General features: G+C 40.6%; 1 protein-coding gene across 1 annotated transcript in view; it reads right to left on the reverse strand.

The window, feature by feature from the left end:
* The window catches only part of shank3a (SH3 and multiple ankyrin repeat domains 3a), a 229,784-nt gene that overhangs the window by 9,694 nt on the left and 199,052 nt on the right, over window positions 1-21,038 (reverse strand). Inside the window, exons 15-23 of the mRNA XM_047351838.1 lie at window positions 16,197-16,279; window positions 14,534-14,658; window positions 14,018-14,153; window positions 7,780-7,860; window positions 7,578-7,601; window positions 6,802-6,929; window positions 5,101-5,206; window positions 3,630-4,156; window positions 1,437-3,538 (exon numbers count right to left, since the gene is read on the reverse strand). Coding sequence (XP_047207794.1) covers window positions 1,437-3,538; window positions 3,630-4,156; window positions 5,101-5,206; window positions 6,802-6,929; window positions 7,578-7,601; window positions 7,780-7,860; window positions 14,018-14,153; window positions 14,534-14,658; window positions 16,197-16,279 — 3,312 coding nt within the window. The remainder of the gene's footprint in view (window positions 1-1,436; window positions 3,539-3,629; window positions 4,157-5,100; window positions 5,207-6,801; window positions 6,930-7,577; window positions 7,602-7,779; window positions 7,861-14,017; window positions 14,154-14,533; window positions 14,659-16,196; window positions 16,280-21,038) is intronic.

Consider the following 21,038-nt stretch of genomic DNA (forward strand, 5'->3'; position numbering starts at 1 on the left):
AGCTTGACCGGCTTAAAAGAATAACAGGCCAATCAAAAAAAATCTAAAACCCCAACAATTCTCCTATTAGTGACCAAACCACAGAAAGCACTACCATGTGGTCAACATGGTAGTGTTTACTATCTTGTTGCACTTTATTAGCCAATGTATTCAGTCATCTGCATATACACATGAACTTAAGTGAAATCTCTTTTTTAATTGTATGCGTTTTATGAGATGTGGGTCCACCCTTTGCGCTTCTGGAAAGTTGTCTACAAGGTTTAGGTATGTCTATAGTCATTATTGACCATTGATGATGGATGTCGTAGTCTCCCGTCTAATTTATCCTAAAGGTTTTCCATGGGGTTGAGGTCAAGAGTCCAGTGAAGTTCTTCCACCCCAAACTTATCCATGTCTTTATGGATCTTGCTTTGATGAGAGATGCAGAGTCATGTGGGAATTGGAGGACACCAGCTCCAAAATGTTCACATAAAGTTGGGACCATGAAATTGGTATGCTGCAGCATTAATAATTCCTTTCACTGGAACTAAGGGGCCGATCCTAACTCCTGAAAAACAGCCCACACTCATAATCCCCTTTGCACCAAATTTTACACTTTACAAAATGCAGCCAACTGCCAAACCCAAACTGGATTTTGGAGAGGCATGATTTGATTACATCTCTCCACCACTCTAGTCTATTGGCAGCGTGCTTTATCCCGTTACATCCAATGCTTTGCACTGCAGTTGGTGATGAAAGGCTTGGAAGCAGACCATCATGGTAACCACGATGCTTACTGAAATAAGAAGCTAAAGAAGGATTTAAAAGTCAAATCTATTCTGTATTTTGTTGTAATACGTAAAAAAAAAAAAATCATACAGTGACTGTTCTTTGACCCTTGTCAAGATTTCATCTTTCCTCCCAATATAAAATTGTTGACTGCGTACATAAAAAAGGATAGAAAAAATATTTTGATTGCTGTTCTTATATCTTCCTATGTTTCAGTTCTTGAACATAAATCAAGTCAAAGCTTCACAAAACTGAAGATCGTAAATTGGCCACAACATCTTTATCGGTACATCTCTATATATCACTCATTTTTACAATGCTTGAGATGTCTAATCCCTATGACAATTCACGAAAGACCGCTGACAGATTTACATAAGGTGAGGGCATCAAGCCCAAATATGCAGCAGGAAATAACACCAGGGAGTCATGTGTATTTAAGGACTAATACGAAGTCTTGACAAATGATATAATGGTGCTTAAACACCATGCAACTTTCTTTAAATATGCATTCCTCCATGCTGGTGATGGGCACTTAAATTTTTCTTGCACTCTGATAGAACAGTTACAGTATATAAACTCTAACAATATCCTTTTTATTATAATTCTCCATTCTGTCACTCAGTGCTAAAGACAATTCCGTAATATTTGTTTGCTAGATGTTCTCTTACCTTGCACCTGCCACAGGTGACTTCCTCCCAGGGTCAAGAGACACTCCAAGTGGCTCCTCACCAAGCGACCTAGTGTCTTTACTTAACTGTTGTAGACGTGAACTGAGCTCTCCCATAACTGATGGTTTTGCACACTCATCTGCACCTAGCCCGAGTCCTAACCCACCAAGATTGCCCAAACTCCCAATACCTAGCCCTACCCCAGGTCCTCGGGGCTCTACCAAATCTCCCCACAACTTGGACCTCCGTTGGAAGAGATAGCGTGGCTTGGTGGGAGCTAGACCGGTCACCGAGGCGGAACCCCCTGCAGGAAGCCCAGCTCCACCAGCTGCTGCAGCAGCCAGTGCAGCAGCCTGCTGCTGGGAAAGTAGCTCACTGTCAGAGCTCTGCTTCAGCAAAGGGTCCCTGAAGGTGACGGGGCCTTTACTGCCTCCTATCTGGGATTTGAGTCGAGGCTTAGGAGGCACTGGCGGCTTGTCAAGAACAAAAGTCTGCCCATCAGCATAGGAGGTGTGCGTGGTGTGTGTGTCAGCAGGCTCGCCACTTTCTGAGGACAATGTAGACATGCTGGAAACTGTGGAGACTGTGCTGGTGGTCTCAAGATGGTGGTCTCTCTCTCTGTCACTGGAGCTGCGTGTGTCGGCCTCCTCCACACCTGAGTCAGCTGCAGAACCAGCCTCGCCCACTGGTGGGGGCTCCAGAGGGTCAGACGTTTTCCCTGAGACAGCTGCTGCACTAGGTGGAGGTGGGGGCTGGGAAGGCTGAGGCTGGGTGGTTGTCACAGTTGGGGTTGTTAGGGTTGAGGGAGTTTGGGGTGTTGGTGTGACCGGTGTGACAGGAGACAGGGCAGGTTTAGCTACTGGTATCCCCTGTGCCTGGGCCAGCAACCCATTTGCAAACTCATCGGGTGGAGGAACAACCCCGATCTCACGTAGCTCCTCTCTTGTTTCCTCATCGCTGGAAGATAACATAGCAGGTGGTAGGGTGACCGTGTAAGCATCCACATCCTCTTCTGAGCTTCCCTGAGCCAGGCTCTTCTCCTGGGCAGGACTGGCAGGAAGCTGAGTTTGAGGCTTAACCTGGAGCTGAGCTTGGGGCTGGGGCACACTGGGAATAGGGGATTTAGCCCGTGGACTCTGGGATTTGCTGGGCTCTATGGTTGCAGGCATAGGTGTCTGTTCAATCCCTGATCCCGCACCAACAGCCTGACCATTACTGGTCGCATGAACCATGATCAGCCCTGCAGTCTTCTGCTGTGATGTATCCATTATGCTGATCAACACACTTTTTTTATCTTCTAATCTCTTTTCCTCCTTTCTCTCCTCAATTCTAGCTTCCATCTCTTGACGGAATGATATAGGTGATGATGATGTAGTCCACTGGGGTTTGGTGGGTTGAGGAGCCAAAATATTAGCTGGGGAGGATGAAGCGCCATACCCTGCTGCCTTGGCGCTTTTAGGTGAAAAGGGGGGAGATGCAGTTGCCCCATCTACATGTGGCGACTCTTTGGTCTGAGTGTCAGAGAACATTACAACCTGACCTACTCGCTCTTGTTTAGTCCGAGGCTCTGGGCTGCCAGTTGGGGACTGACTCTGAGAGGTCAGTGCCCTCTCCCTTGCGGCCAGCGCAAGAGCCAGTGGTGAATTTGGGTCCAGAGGTTTTCCCGTAAGTGGATGGATAAAGGTGGTCCCACTAGGTGAGGGGCTCAGAGCCAAGGCAGGGGGAGGAAGCTGTCCCAGCTCTCGGGTCAGCAGCCGTTCATCGATTGAGTGAGACTGAGTCAAAGAGGGGGCATCAGGGCTTGTTGTAGGTGACCCTTCCATGGTCCCAACAGAAAGGAAGACAGTGGATTTCCTCCGTTCTTCTAGGCGACGCTCACGATCTTTCACTGCTCCAGCAATAGCAGCAGCAAAGGGGCCTTTACCTTGAAACATCATCTCCCCTTGGGCTCGCAGTCGCTCTCGTTCAGCCATGAGCTGCTGCTGGTAGTAGTCGACACGGCTAATGTGCATGTGCCCACGTGGGTGTCGTCCTGAGGGTGAGCTCTCTCGCAAATGGGCAGCAGCTAAGGCAAGACTAGCCTTTTCTTGTGCATCTTCTACCTGCAATAGAGAAATAAAAAGGCAGAGTCAAGCTCAGGAGTCATTTGGCATTTTGTGAGAAAAATAATGAGACATTTATGATACCACCTACCTGAAGCTGTTTCACCAAAGGACTTTTCTTTCTTTGGGGCTTTGTAGGTGTGAACAGTCCAATGCTAAACTGACCCACGTTTGCATAAGGGTTGTCAATGACCCTCCCCCTTCTTTTGATTCGCTCAGGTGGAGTAGCAGCAGAAGGACGGGGAATTTCTGTGGGCTCAACAGGTTGATGGGAGGAGTCCTGCAGGATGATCATCGAGCGAGCTTTCTTCTGTCTCTCAATGTGTGTGGCTTGCCGCTGAACAGCTTCGTAAGGCAGGTCCAAGGAGGATGGCTTGAAACTGGAACGGCCTCCAGGCTCATGTCCTTGACTCTGGGCCCTAGATGGGGGAGGAGGAGGGCAAAAAGCTGGGGGAGGACCGGTGTCAAAGTAGTAAGGAGGAGGAGGAGGAGCTGTCAGGGGAGGCGGCGGGATAGAGTGGGGTTGTGAGTGGTCTCTAAGGCTGTCTGTCATGGAGGAACTACGTGGAAATCTGTGCTCGCCTGCAAGTGCAGACAGTCTGTCCTCTTCTGTGGCACCTGGTGACAGAGAAAAGAGGACAGGTCATTTAGTTATGGGGCTGTGGTTACTAACACAGGGTATTTATTTTTATATATCAGGTCCAGAGATAATTAATAAATAAAAACCCTCTGGCATTATAGTAGAAAACATAACATGCACTAGAAATCTACTCACTTAATAGTATTTTCACAAAAGATAATATCATTAATATGAAAAAATCTTAAATATTGTTAATATGCAAGGGGGCCAATAATTTCTTCTATATTTATGAATAAAGCAAAACATCTGCACACACGGAACCTTCAATTTTCTAGGGTTTATACCCTTTTTTCTATAGAACATTTGTATTGAAATTGCTTTATAGTCAACGTCTGTTTGGGTGGTAGATATAGATTACAAATGTATTTATTAAAAGTGTTTGCAGATGATTAACAATCTTTGACATTATATGTGTGGAGACATGCAGTTTTGGGCCAGCACCTAAAAAGCGTGGGTATAAGGTTTTTTACGCAAGGCCCTATGGAATACAAATTCCATAGGGATAAAATCTCCTTTTCAGGGGCACCATTTAACATTCTGGTTTTAAATCAATAAAGGCAACCTATTTACTAATCTTTTTGCTGGGAAACTTACTGATAATTTAGCCATTATTGTTTTAAAACGCTTGTGTTGAGTAAAAGCATGCTTGCAACATTTCACGCTGTTTACTACCTTGGCTTGGACACCTTGTAGCCCTTTCTGGACTTAATACTGTTTCAAAATAAAAATGTATTTAAATGAATTCTGGTATTATTAATTTCTTGACAAACCAGAACTTTAAATATGTTTGATCTTATTTAGTTTCAAGGCTGCTCTTCCATAAAACAAACAAAATAAAGTGTCTTTATGTAATGTGCTTGTTTGTATATACAAATAAACAAGACTTTTTCCTATTGAAGTCAATCAGAAAAAGTTGTTTTACCAAAAGACTTGGTCCTGGACATGCCCTTAGGGAGTGGTATGTGACCTCTCTCGATTCCCGGGTGCAGACCTCCATGTAGCGTCATCCCTTGTCTTTCAAACAGTGACTGCAGCACAAAATCCAGATCTGACTGTGCAATCAAAGACACTTTAAGAATCTTAAGAAAAACTCCTATCCTAAACCTATCCTAGACATAGTAAGTAAATGTGTGCATTACTGCATACGGGGATGGTTCTAGGTCATCTCTTCATTTCTTGCACAATATTTTTTCAGGCTTTCTGCTGGTCTCCTAAAGTTTTTTCAGAGAACTATTCCTGGGATTTATTCAATAATTTTAAGTAGAAGAAACAAAGTAATTGATACCTATCATTCTGCAAAGGGTTAAAAGCCATTTCAAAGACTTTGACATGCCAGCAAATGAAATTGAAAGTCCTAATCCACAACTGTAAAAAACATGCAACAGTAGTGAACCTTCCCAAGAGAGGTTGATTCAACGATTCAATCAGGAGGTCAGAAAGCAACCCAGAACCACATCCAAACCTCTGCAGACCTGACTTGCTTAATTTAATGTCAGTGTTTATGATTTAACAATAAGAAAGAGACTGGTTAAAAATGATATGATGGGAGAGTCCCAAGGCTAAGCTACTGCAGAAACAAAATGGCCGATTTCACATTTGTCAGAAAAGATCTTGAACATTTTAGAAAAATATTCTCTGGTCTGACAGGACAAAAGTAGAACTTTTTAAAGGTTTGGGTCATGTTACATATGACCTAAAACTAACACAGAAAATAACATCGAAATAAGCCATCAAACTGACAGTCAAACAAGGTGGTGGTAGTATGGTGGTTTTGGGCTGCCTTGCTTCCTCAAGACCTGAATGACATGGCATAATTGATAACATGAATTTTACTCTCTAGCAGAAAATGCTGCAGGAACATGTCCATCCACCACTACAGGACCTTAAGCTCAATCACACGTTGGTACTGCAGTAGGACAATGATCCAAAGCACTGCAGCAAGGCCACCTCTGAATAAGTAAAAAAAATAAATAAATGAAGTTTTGGAGTGGCAGAACCAAAGTCTGGACTTAAATCCTATTTGGACACTGTAGTATGACCTTAAACATGTTCATACTTGAAATCCCTTAAACTTGGCTGAATTAAGGCATTTCTCTAAAGAACAGTGGGCCAAAATTCCTTAATGGTGATGTTAATTGCCAGTTACTGCACCCTCTTGATGTCAGTTGTTGATGATAAGTGTGTCACATCTAGTTATTAAGCTTAGGGGGTAAATACCTTTTCACATAGAGCCAGATTGGTTAGGAAAACTTTTTTCCCTTAATGAATAAGATCATAATTTGAAAACATTGCATCGACAGAGGTTATCTTTATCCGCTATTAAAATGTACTTGATGATCTCAAAAGTTTAGATGCGAAAGCAGAAACAGAAGAAATCTGTTGGGGGTAAACACATTTTCACACCACTGTAAATATATTTCTAGAGAGAGAGAGAGTGGTTCTGTCAAATAATTTGACAGGAAAATGAGAGGTATTAATTAAGATTACCTCAAAAGTCTGAATTTTTCAAAGCAAGGTATAAAGAAATTAGCTTTTGCACAGCTTTGTATATCAGATGGAATTTGTATGTAGAGCAGCATGAAACAAAGAGCGTGTTGTGTGTGTTGTGTGTAGGTGCACTCACGCTGATCTCTGCTGGTGTTATTCTCCTGCTAGTAGGCCGTTGTTTGACAGTGGCTGCTCTGTAATCTGCCTCCGGGGGCTGAGAATGCAACATAGATTCCTGCGATGCCAACATCTCATCTAGTCTTTCTGTTAAGAAGGAAATGAGCCAGAACTAAATGCTAAGATTTAAGACCAAGGAAGTTTTTATCATAATTTTTGACACGGATGTCAATGGAAGACAGTGAAAAGACAAATCTAAAACATAGATACATGCTAAAGTGTGAAATCTGGATTTGTGTTTTGGGTGAAAAATGATTTGTGCATTCTTGCAAGTCTTTTCCGTGGCACCAAGAGGTGACAAACAAAGTATAGCAAAATAAAGTATTTAGGTGTTCTGTTGTCTTAGTCAGTGGAAGTGAAGTTCTCGCATGAAGCCCCTCTTCTGCCGCCCCCCACCATTGCAAATACATGCATTTGTCTGACATTATGGTGATGGTGGGGTTGCTAAAATGCAGGGAAATTCCACAAAAAGCACCTTCTCAGCAGTAATTAGGGGAAGCCTATTTCACTGCACATGCACAACATCAGTAGAAAACTTCAGGGCACAAATGATAGATACATTTTACTGTCTGGTGCTTGTGTGCAACCGTTTCTCATGCTGCCCTGGGCAACTGCTCAAATGGCCCATATCAAAAACCACCTCTGATCCTAATCAGCACTGCTTCTAATGACACAGCAGTGATGAGTTATGATTATTAGGCTCAGAGAAGTGTCAGATTCTTGCCTCAGACTCACCTCCTCGTCTTCTCCGAGCAGAAGCTTGGTGGGAAAAAGATAGCGTCAGCACAGGAGGGAAAACGACAAGAACAAGCCAACACAAGTGACTATTCTAAAAGTTAGGAGATACACCGAATTTTAATAACAGAGCCAAGGAGGAAATATGAAAGAAAAGGAGAAGGAGAGTGTTGAGTTTGATCGCCAGTTCTTTGGCACTCACCCAGTTCCTCCAGCTCGGCAGTCATGGACTTGGAGCGCAGTGTCAGGGTGGTGCTGGGAGCCCTCTTGGGTGGAGGGGGAGCTGTGGAGACAAGGCATGGAGTTGAGGATGATGTTGATGAAAATCCTTTGCCTTTGCGACTCAATGCCCTCTTGGCGTCCTCCAGTCGGCCAGCCCATCCGGTTTTCACTGCTTTGTTTTGTGTATAATCGAGGGAACTGGAGCCTTCGCACTTGTTCACGGTGCGGCTGAAGCTCAACTTCTTCATGTTTCTCTCTTTGTCTGATGGCCTATTAATTTGTCTTTCTTCACTACTTTCAGGTTTGTAATCTTTGTGCGGGCAGAATGTCCCTCTGTTGAGGAGCCCATTGGCAGTAATTGAACAAGTCACTCTTCTCTGTAGCATCCCGAGCTGTTTGAATCCTTCCATTAAACACAAAACAACATAATTTGTCTGCTACAATAGGCAGCATAAGTGCAGTGTGTGCATAAAGGAGCGAGAGCAACTCATCCATCTTTCCTTTAATATGCTGCCTGCCTCGAATTTAGCAGATGTGTATCAGATAGAAGCACATTAACAGTTCAGTTTACACTCACATGCACACCCTTGTACAGAGAAAACTCCTTGAGGGAAGACATAATGACATGAGGGCCGACAGACGAAGAGATGACAGCAAATTTAACAGCTAAGGAAAATGATGCGCTGCAGACCTTACATTACTAGAGCTCCTGGGAACCTTCCAAGCTTACTACACATACACACAAGGCAACTGGGCTGTTAACATCCCAAGCAAGGCAGTAAATCATATCTGCCAAACGATGGTTTCAAAACCAAACCGCAAAGTTACAGGCTTCAAAATGAATGTAATTAAATATTGCCCATAACTAAACTGGAAATCATGCAGATAAATTAGCAGCTAAATATCAAGCAGTAAGACAGTATTGCTAAAGCCACAGCTCATTACCAGCCTGTACATGACAGAATCTAAAAGAAAAGAAATTTCTTATCAACACTGCACAACAAAACTCAATCAGCTCCATCTAAGATCCACCAGCTAACACTAAATGCACCACTCTAAAGCCCTAACTCCCCGGATCTCACAGAAACTCTGGTGCAGCAGCTGCACATCTACTGTACATACGCCATCCCGGTTACTGTCCACATGAAATATCTTCATTTCCTCAGCAGCCTGCACACTCTGCTACAGAAGCAGGGAGCAGAGCAGATAGAGGAGGATGGAGAAACACAGACTCAGATGGAGAGAGAGTGTTGCAGTTGCCGTAATGTAATGCTTAATTCAAACATGCATTGTAGTCACCATAGCAACGGGGGCAGTAGTGAGGACACGCATAGTGCAGAACATTTGTATTTGTATTTGTGCTAAGGTGAAGCGCAGTAAGCCGAGTTTGTCCAACCGGAGTAGGTAAGTGGCAGCAGAAGATGTTCAGCACAGTGTAGGAAGCTATAAAGGGTTGAGCAAACAGGAGAAGACTTGTCTTTCTTCTCAAGGGTTTGAAACATCTGAAAACATCTCCATTTAACCTTTGGTTTTTTCACATGACATATTTTGTAGCACTTTAATCTCTTTGTTTAAAGGGCAAATATATTTTAGAGCCATAAATCCTGATGACTGGTGATGTTTCAGTTTTGCAGTACCCGTGATGAAACCAGTGTCATTGTACAAAATCACAAAGATGGTAAAAAAGTAACTGGAGCAGAATAAAAGATTGATGATAAAAGTATGACCAAATATGTTGATGTGATGTTATACTGACTAAATTCTACAATATAACATAATGAAAAAAAGCAGTTGAAGAAAAAGATCCCCATTTGCTTTGACTGTTATGTTTGGTACTTGAGAGCCCAGCCACAATTCAGTTTGTAGGCTGGCACAAAGGCTTGAAAAAAAGGAGCAAAAAGTAGGCATTGCTTTAATAAAAATAACAGTTTCTCTCTAAAGTCAGGGTTTTAAAGACTTTATTTCTTCATGGGATGTGATTACTAAGATTGTAAAAAAAAAACTATTAAGGGGCCTTGTCATCTGAAGCTACAATGAACGCCAAAGGTTAAGGATAACATTTCTAAAACATTGTTTATACTTGTAACATTATATTATAAACGGTCAAATTGTTTTACATCATATAATGTTCAGTGTTTATTCTGGTGACTGTGATATGACAACAATTTTGAAGAAATAAACAGATGAAACAAGTGGTTGAGCATCATAGTTGATGGAACCACAAATAGTTAGTCTCAGTACCAGTCCAAAATGCACATGCACTCATCATTGTCATGAATTTCATATTAATTTTAGGCCATTAATGATGCAATCAAACCACTTTTTTAGGATGGAATAATTATACAACAGAGCTAGAATTGGCTGCACAAGTTTGAATTAATTGTGAATTATTTTTTTCTATTCAAACATTGTCAAAATTATCCATGCATTCATCCATTATCTATTGCAGCTTATTGTAAAAGTATCAAAGGGGCAATGGTGGCTCCAGCGCTCACTAGGCATGAGGCAGGGTACACCATAGACAAGCGGCAGTCTATTGTAGACAACACAAATACAAACAGAATTTAAAAAAACACGCACAGACACACACTCATACCTAATGACAATTTAGAGATACCAATCAACCTAAAATGCATAGGGAATCTGTGTACACTCCATGCAAAAAGACACAGGACATTTGACTACTCTTACTGACAATACAGAACCTCATTTCAAAGGATTGGTTTCCAACCACTGACTCAACATTCAAGGATAGGCTAAAAACTGTTAAACTTGGTTGTTAGCCTGATTTTCTCATGCCAAAACCATTTTATGATGCAAGAAAACTCAACTGTGTCTCCACTGTAACAATCTAAAGATTGATTTGTCATAAAGGTGAGGAATCTGGAGGTTGTCCTTTGTCAGTATTCCACCTAATTTTTGTGATTGTTATGATTCTGGCAAGTCTGCTCTACCCTGTCTCCCTGGCTGCAATCAGCAGATTAGATGCACCTGGTGGCTGCTGCAGTGTAGTGCAGTCTGTGGAATGCCAAGCACCTGTGTCTTCCCTGATATATACTGACTCTGACAAGCAGACGGTGCCAGATTTTTGAAAGCCATCGTGTGAGTAGGTATCCAGCGTTCCTTCCTGTCTGATCATTGTTCTTGACCTTGCCTTGCCTTTTGGATTTTTGCCTCTGCCTGTTCCCCGTCGGAATATTTGGATTCTGGTTGTCGACCTTGTTTCCTGCATCTGGTTTATGCCTCTGCCTGCCCTTTGCCTGACGCCCCTTGTTCCGATCGTTGACCCTGTTTCTGTCCTTGGATTATTGAGCCAGCCTAGCCCTCGGATTATTCAGCCTGGAGTCACTTCTTACCTGTGCTGTGGAGATCACCGCCTGCTGCCCACTGAGGTTTCCCCTCTGGGCTTCAAGTTCCACTCAAGACAAAAGCAGGTTAGTGGCTTTTCTGATCCCTGCAAAATCTGGAGAGACTACAAGTCACTAATCCCTCTTTCTGCCTCAGTGATTCTTGGAAGCTGTGATGAGTGTTACCTGTGTGACGTTTTCCTGTGGTTGAATAAACCTTTTAAACTTTCAGTACTGTGTCTGGCTGAATCTTGGGTCCGCCTTTTTCTGATTCATAGCAGTGATTCCCCTGGTAGCAAAACAACCCACAGCATTATGCAAAACCCTCCATGTTTCACAGCTGGTACTCTGCCCTAAGGCTTTATAGCCTCACTCCGGCTCATCCAAACATCCGATCAGTTTAAATTTTAGGTCCAATGGATCATGGTCCGAAACACACAAAGATGGGATGGACAAATGAGGTTACCATTAAGCTTCTGAAATCACCCATACATCTATTTAAAGTTTAGATAATATGCTTAAAGTAGAACATGTGGAAGTAGGTGTGTATACATATATATTTGGGACTGTATGTCTTATGGAATTAGACCTGTGTGGGATACAGAACATCTGCATTAAAATGTATGCATCCAGTTTTTGTCTGAAAAATATATTGAAGGTGTTTGTTGATTGTAACTCCACCCTTGCAAAAGAACAATGCAATGCATCATTTCAAGTCCAAAGGTATAATAACATACATGCTGATGAAGAGTAAAGGTAAACTTCTGACCTGCAATGTACATTTACAGTAGCTGGCAAATGTTCTGCAAAGTAAAAAGAGCATGACATTAAGCTCTTGGGAAACAAAAGAAAACAAAGAGCAGCAGCAGCAGAAAGACAGCATTACAGTGGCATCTGCACCTGTTCTCTACTTTCTTTTGTTCAGGTTTGCAGCAGCTGTAGCCTACGCTGGCTTTTTCCCAGGTGAGAGACACTCTGGACAGGTGTTGGCCTTGAACACAACAAGGCCAACAACAAGAAAAACACCAGTGGTCATACCTACAGGTTATTTGTAATTGCTTCAAGCTGACACTATGAACTGTCAAAGTAAAAGAAACTCAGAAGAACTTAATGAGCCTGTAGGCCTGGTATAAGTGTGAGAAAGACAACAAGAGAGGTGAACTAAGACCACAAACCATTAATGGAATGAAATAAACTGAGCACTGTCCTTTCTAGGTCAACCCCATTTATTTCTGTCTGCAAATGTCAAGAAACACTACTATTCTACCATGCATTATTCTGGAGTAGCAGCATCAGAGCCAGAGACTTAAAAAAGCTCAACAACCTAATAAAAAGGCTGGCTCTGTTCTGAGGGCTCCTCTGGAAAATCTGGAGATCATTGTGCAAAGAAAGTTTCTTCATTAAATGAACATTTTTGATAACCTTGAGCATCCTTTTCATGAGACTGCTGTACGACAACAGTGTCTTCAGTCAGAGGATTCTTCAGATCTGCTGTAAGACAGACCTCTACAGGAGATCCTTCCTGCCTACAGCCATCAGCCTCAACAACGGCTCTTTGAAAAAACCTGCATAAAATTAGCTACAACATTTAATTTCCCTTTGAGATTAATAAAGTATTTTTGAATTGAATTTTAATTTAATTATAACACACACAACTGAAAAGTTTGGAAGTAACAGTACTGTGCCAGGACTGTGTGGGAACCAAGTAATGGGAATCTCTGGTTGACATGGTAACTACATAAATTTACAATGAGGAAATATTTCTGACACCACCAAAACAACAGTCTCTGTGCATAAACACTAAGGTTTCCTTTCAAATTAATTGCATGAAGTTATGTTTAAAAAAGTGTGAAAGCTCACAATTCTTATATTTGTTCACACAAATGCATTGAGAACACAACACATTCTATCCTAAATCCAAACATGAAGAACAATGTATTAAAATTATTATTGTTGTACAGAACATGGGGGAAAAAGAAATATTAGAGTGCTAAAAAAAACAACAGCGTTTTTGTTTAAAAACTCAACACATTTACTGTATAAACTAAAACCTGCTTAAACTTTTAACTGTCCTTTTAATCCCTGAACTGATGTTTAACTGTATAACCACTGTTTTGCAGAACTTTATGACATCTTTGTTCCATAAAGCTGACCAATGTCTGGCACCTGTGAACTGGTAGTCAAGCCCAGAATAGTTGAACTACATTCCAAAATTTCTCCTAATTTATTGGTTCTGCCTCAGAAACAGCATGTAAGTCCTCTATTGAATTAAAATTGGGGAATGGGCTGGTCACTCCATCATGCTATTTTTGATGGTCTAGAATTAGAATGCAGCTGCCTTACTGGTGTGTGTGTGGTTGTTTTATTGTTGAAGATATTTCCTTTTCAGCATAAGGGATTTGAACTGTTCAAGTAAAGTTATTTGATGAATTTAAAGTTTTACATGGTGTAACTGTGATAAATAGACTCAAAACCTGTGTATGATAATAATTTAATAACATCATGCCTGAGCCACCATGCTTCACAGTGCACTGTGACTTGAATTTAGTATTTGAGGGTTATCTGACAAACTGCCCTTAGACACAAAAGAACTATTCTGCTTTCATCAGTCCATTAATTGTTGTGGCATTTCTCTTTATGTCCATTATGGTGTTGTTTGGTAAATTCTAACCTTTTAAGCACACCATATTTTGTCTTTTGCTATCCATCCTTTACATTTGCCTTGCCATATATTACTGACGCGTGACCTTTAGATGTGAAAATTTACACAGTGTGAATATATCAAATGTTTTTTTTTTACACATCACAAGTTCAATCTTTCATTAAATGACAACATTATTATTTACATATAACAAAGCGATTCTGTCTCACCTTTCTTCCGAACTACTTCTTCTAACTCCGGTTTGCGTGTGACAGAAACAACTTTCATCAGGAGCCTGCTGCCTCCTTGCCGGATTAAGGAAACCACTTGTTTATGGCCCACCTTCACTACATTCACCCCATTCACCTGGACACAATGTAAAAAGACAGAAGAACATCAATGCTGATGAAATTAAAATAAATATCAAATTCTGGCCAGCTCACATGATACATTTACAAGTCAAAAATAACTATTATAACTACATTGTTATTATTATATAATTATATATAATATTTATTAATTATTACACAAATTGTGTAGTACTTTTTTTCTCATTCAAACATTTAAAACCCTTTTTCAACATTGTTACATCTGAACTAATTGTAACAAAACACAGAGCACAAATGTATTAATGCTGCAAAGCTAAGTTGTCTGTTTACTTCTGTGTTTCAGAAATGACCTCCATGTTCAACATTAGGGGAGATGCAAATGAAGACATACAGTAGGTGATGATCTTTCTTAACTACCTCAATAAGGAAGTCCCCCGTCCTGAGACCAGCCCTCCAGGCAACCCCCTCCACGTCCACAGACTCCAAGTACTGCAGGGCAGGGAATGCTGGGGTAGGGGTGAATTCTTCAATGGGAGTCTCGGCTGTGAAGAAACATTTAGATTTTACACACTTCAGAACCGCAGAGTAACACTTAGAAAATATGGCAGTTCAAACCACACACTTTTTTGTTTTTATGAAGAAATTACAATATAATCACCAAATGTTGTGTCCTCTGCTTGATCAGATTAATATGCTGGTAGGCCAAATCTAACGACAAGCCTTTTGAACTGACATGTTGACTCTGTAACTGTTATGATTCTTGGGTATTAGGTTTTGGCTTTGCATTGTAAACTGCTTGTTTGAACTCATACCAAATATTGTTCTTAATTAGTTTTAAGGCTAATTTGAGCTTAATCCCAGTCGATTTATTGGTTATTGGTTTCAGTTTTATTCTCATTTGTTGCCTTCGATTCTTTTTGTAGTTTATTAGCTATCCCTATTTTTCTAATTTTGCTTAGTAGCTTTGTTGAATGTTAGTAGCCTAGTTTGTTTAAGAGTTTGTTGACTGAAGTCTTTTAACTTAATGCTGAAGCATTTTGTTAAGAAATTCTTTTTTGTATTTTGTATTTTGGAAAGGTGTTTGTGTTTATTCTGTATGTGTGCAGGGCCTACTGCTTGAGAACGCCAGTGCACTCCTTCATCTATTGTTCTATAATAGCACACCTCACCAGGCAGGTATTCATAAAACAATAAGTGGCAGAGACTGAGAGCTGTTTGGCTAACATTTTCTGATAATCAAGTGGATAATCAAGTGAGACTAATTTTAACCAAAGTTACTAACTGTTACCAAACCTTTTGTTGCACAACAAGTTACTAAATGTTTACAGAAACATCAGCAGACCTGTTGAAGTCCTGCTAGTTGATCAACTGACAGCCCCCATAGTAAAATGGGTAACTTTGATCTGACTACACAGGACAGATGTTAAGATAGAGAGAGAGTAAAAGACAGACTAAAAAAGAGAGTGGAGCGAGCCAAGATTCATGGTAGAGAGTGATGGAGTAGTGAAGCACACTAAGACTCCCGGCAAGCTGCCGAAGAGAGGCTGCCATGGTAACCAGCACCAGCAGGGAGCTGGTATGCTAGTTAAAAAGAATTTATAGTTATGGAGTATGAGTCAAAAGTTGGATGTGGTTAAAGCGGAATGTATGACAGAATTTAGAGATGATCCACAGGACAAATTGAAGAGGTTGGATGGTAAAAAAAAAAAAAGGAATAGGCAGACTAAAAATAAATAAAGGAATACTAGAGACAGTTTTTCTCTACTAAAGCCTAACGCCATGTGCGATGAACAGATGGGACAGCAAGCTGACAGCTCGGCCAAAGATGACAGCACCAGAAGGTCTACATGCTCTTTCTTTCTCTCTAACACACAGATGACTGATTGCATCTGAGTAAATAAACTGATTGTTGACCAAAGCTGGTTGTGTTGTTGACTAAAACGGTCACAATACCAACTAGGATGAACTCGATGACTCAGATCATCTAACTCCTCATGAGAACAGATCAATCTCACACATTAAAAACACAGGTGCAGTGGAGTTTTGAGCATCGGCGTGCTTCTGTGTGTTTATAACTCACCTTTGGCTCCCCTTAGGACAAAACCAAACCCCTCATTTTCTTTCTTCTGTAAAACAGCATTCTTCTCCTCCACAATGTAGTCACTGTCGAGAAAATATAGCACAGGTAGAGCAAGTATGAGTTCAACACCATCCTCGCACACAAACAAAGAGGGTAGTGGGAGAGGGCAATGGAGTGAAGAGTGAAGAGGGCTGAGTTGTAGGAGGATGTGGAGGCACACACACTCACCCCACACACACACACACACACACACACACACACACACACACACACACACACACACACACACACACAGACAGTCAAGGTTGAGGGCACACACTTTCTTTCCCAATCAGGTTAAAAGCAAAACACAAGATCACAGCTCAGGATTCCCTGTAGATGCATAAGTATTTTGAGACAGGCACAAAGAACCAGTTTGAGTGTGTGAGAGAATAAGAAGGTAAAGTGGATCCTCATGACTGAAGTATCTCTCAGATAAACTCTAAGAGATCTGGTTGATCACCCACAGGAGATGTCATTTGAGGAAAGTGCTTAGAGATTTTATAAAAAAAACTGTCAGATATGGCTCAGATGCAATACCATGCCCTGAGTAATGCCAGAAGAAACAGGACACCATAGTAAGCAAAACAGTTTATCACTGTCTAATTTTCAGTGTTTTGAGATGGCGGTTGGGAGGTGGTTTTAAATTATTGGAGCTAAAGAGTCCCCAAGAAGAGATGATGACCCTAATTATGCCAACAATGCAGGTTAGTCTCCACTGCCCTGAAAGAAGATGGCATAGGAACCACAGCATTGAATGCCTTCTTGTGATGTTTGTTGACCAAACCGCTAATTTGGAGTCCATTACTTCATTCAGTCACTTTGATGGCTTGTTACACATTATTGGTTATGGTTTATTGGTTTGTTCTCTTTTTTGTAGTTTATTAGTTTTCTTCTTCTTTTTTCTTTGTACATAGTAGTTCATTTGAATGGTATTAGCCTATTTAAAAAGTTAGCTGAAGAATTTTATCTTATTATTTTCTTTATAATTTTTTTATTATGGAGAGAAGTTGCTTGTGCTTATTCTGTATATGTGTGTAGGGCTTGCTGTTTAAAAACACCAACAACATTTTGTTCTACTGTTGCATTGGGCTGGTATTCATAAAACAATAACTGACAGAGACTGAGAGATGTATGGCTATTATTTCCTTCCTAGGTGGTGCTCTGACTTGGTAATTTTGATCTAAATTATAATAATAATAATTATTGCCTTTGCCACCTTTTAATAAGTTATTTATAGCCAAACCAAACCTATTGTAGCACAACTTGGATGTAAAATTACAGTCGTGGGGCACTTTATTAAGTACAGCTATTCAATTGCTTATCGTAAGTAGCAAATCAGCCAATTACATGGCAGCAACACAGTGCATTTAGGCATGTAGATGTGGTGAAGACAACTTGCTGAGGTTCAAAAAGTGTCGGAATTTGGAAATAAAGCGGGTTTAAGTGACTTGAGTGTGGCTTGGTTGTTGGTGCTATATCATCTAAGCTAACTATCTCAGAAACTGCTGATCTAGTAGGATTTTCATGCACAACCATCTCTCTTGTTAGATGTGTGGACAAAAATGCTGACACAACTAAGGTATGCAGAATATCATCTCTAAAAATTTAACACACCATTGGGTTAAATTTACAAGTTACAAGATGGGTTACAGCAACAGACGACTACCCCGGGTGCTGCTCCTGTCAGCTAGGAGAAAGGAAAATAGGCCACATTTCACACTGGCTCACCAGGATTGGACACTAAATGATTCAAAAAACGTTACCTGGTCCAATGAGTTTCAATTTCAGCTGCAATATTCAGACAATAAGGTCGGGATTTGGAGTAAACAACGTGAAAGCACGGATTATTCCTGCCAAGTATTAACAGTTCAGGTTGGTGATTGAGGTGTAATGTTGTGGTCTATATTTTCTTGGCACACTTTGGGCCCTTAGTACCACTTGAGCATCATTTAAACACAACAGTCTACTTGAGTACTTTTCCTGTCCATGTTCATCTCTTTGTGACCACAGTGTACTGTATATATCTTCTGATGGCTGCTTCCAGCAGGATGCACCATAGCATAATGCTCACATCATCTCAATCTGGCTTGCAGAACATGACAATGAGTTCAATGTACTCCAGAAAGTTTACATCATGAAAGTGTAGCCCACAAATTGACAGTAACTGTGTGATGCTATGTTTGTGTGATGCTATAATGTTAATATGGACCAAAATTCCAATGACACCTTGTTTAATCTATGCCATGAAAAACTGGGGCTGTTCAGATTGCAAAACCTGGTTCAACTTGGTTCAACTTGGTACTAGCAAGGTGTGCCTAATAAAATGGCCAGTAAGTGTACATTTAGATAATTTATAATGCTCAACAGTAACATTTGCTCATTATTTTTCCTGCAAGATGGATAAAGAAGCGCTTAATTAAAGTCTAGTGTAAGCAAACAGCAATGATAGAGTTTTTTGTTATTGATATTTTTTTAACATAATTCAACAAACTCAAACTCACAAATGTATCTTCAAGTATCTGTAGCATTTTTACAATATTCTTGACAGCTGAAGCAGATATGGACCAGTGATGTTCAATTCAGTTAGGGAGCTGCAGTTTCATTATCCCAACTGAATACACTCCACTCAGAAATACTGCTGGAAGTAGGAGACTGGTAACCAACTTTTCAGCAGGAGGAAGGTTAAAAGTTTGATCTCATAAAATGCTATCTATCCACTTTTATGCTGATTATTATGCACAGAATGCTGCGTTGGAGAGGCAACGTTAAGTGGTCTGTTAAAAACTTCACATCCTATCCACTTTCCATTAGACTCCATGACTCTAAAATCCTGCATAAATGCAATAAAGTGTTTTTTTCTTAGTTCAGAATCAACTTATATAACTGAGGAAAAACATTTAACACTCAAAATTTAAAGAGATAAATGTTTTTTTGAAAATGTGTTTTGACAGTTGGGTCTCTTATTCTTCAGGATGCAACTCAGATCTGACAAACTACCACTTAAGCCTCAAACATAAGGCCTCAACCAGCAAATATCATCATATTTTTGTAATTAAAGTATTTTTTTAATACAGAGTTTGCAGCACTAGTGGCCTTTATTTTTGCACAGGTCCTCTGGGTAGACGAGAGCAAAAATTAGCTTCTGGACCTACACACATAACAGTATGCACATCACCTTGAACTAGGGCTGGGCGATATGGCTTAAAAATAAAATCTCCGATTTTTTTATACCAAATCCGATTAATCGTTTTAGGATATTTTGATGATTTTTGACGCGAACCCCATCTAGTTGGGGACTCTGTTATTAGTTGATGCAGGGGTAGACCAAGCTCAGCCTGTACTTCACTCAGTTCTCTTTGTTTTTTCCAACTGTAAGAAAAGGCAGCAGTAGCCTTTTTACAATCCCCTATGGCACGTTCAATCCATGGGTCCTTCACACCATTCTCTGTATAATAATGAAAACACAAATGCATCAGGTTTACTGTTATAATAAGCTACAATTAACTTACTGGTCAATTTTTACTTTTTTCTCTGATATTATTTTACAGATGTAGGGACACAGACACACACATACTCACATGGTACATGTACATACGTATATACATACATTTTGTATAAATATGTATTATTTGATGAAAATACATGAATTGCTTATGTATTAAGTGTACTGTGTATGTTCTGTGGGAAAATGGCCATGAATGCATGTCAAATGACAAAAAAGACGCTATGTATGACATGTATATAAAATACAAAATAAGATTTACGAAATATATATAGATTTGATTCTTACATATGGCATTATGTAGTTTATGTCCAAAGCACTGGAGGTTTGGCCACCCGATGTCTTTCAGAGCTTTAATAATGTTGGTGCCGCTGTCTGTTGTCATACAAATGAGTCGGTCTTCGGAAAGGTTCCAGGAGTCCTTTTAACCCCTCGGCATTGACCTGACTTTTGTGATCATCGGGAAAGTAAGCTGTTTGTAGGCAGACACTTCGTAGAGCCCAGTCATCGTCGACAAAATGCGCAGTCAAACTAATATATGGCTCCACAAGTCTGTTATGGCAGAGTAAAAACTTACAGCCGCCAGCTCTGTTGCAATCCTTTCACGTGTGCATTTGTACAGGTGGGGCAAGGCAACTTCAGCAAAATATTTCCGGCTAGGTAGTACATACCTTGCGTCTAAAGTTTTCAGCAGGTGAATGAAGCCAGACTTTTCCACTGTATAAATAGGCACAGTATATTTGGCAATAAGCAACGCGACAGCATCCGTGATCGTTTTCCATCGGGCCCCAGTCTTTTCATAGGGAACACTGTATGAAAATGATTCCCCTAAGGTGGGTTGTCTCTTGGCAGGGATTTCTGGTCTGTTGCTGTCCTGAGCTTTTCGTAGAGAGCAGCATTTCTCCCACTCCACTGAGTGCTTCAGTTTCAAGTGTTGAAATAAATTCGTAGTGCTTCCACCTTTAGTAGCAACAGGCTTTAAACAGATTTTACAACGTGCTATGTGTTGCTCCAAGTCCGTGGTCACGAAATCGAACCAGTTCCATATAATTGATGAAGTCGTGCCTTTTTTGGGAACAAGGTCTTCCTTGCTAGATGCCATTTTCGGTGTTTCTGCGAGAGACAGGTTTACTGATGTCACTCAACTACAGAGGCCCGAGGAGTTCACTGGCGCGATAGAAAAAAATTCCGATTTCCCAAAAATTAAATCTTCATTAATTGCAAATTCGAATTAATCGATAAAATCGATTTATCGCCCAGCCCTACCTTGAACACCGTATTTAAATGGCAAATGATGG

The sequence above is a fragment of the Girardinichthys multiradiatus genome, chromosome 2, assembly GCF_021462225.1.
Source record: "Girardinichthys multiradiatus isolate DD_20200921_A chromosome 2, DD_fGirMul_XY1, whole genome shotgun sequence".
In the NCBI taxonomy this organism is placed as follows: domain Eukaryota; kingdom Metazoa; phylum Chordata; class Actinopteri; order Cyprinodontiformes; family Goodeidae; genus Girardinichthys; species Girardinichthys multiradiatus.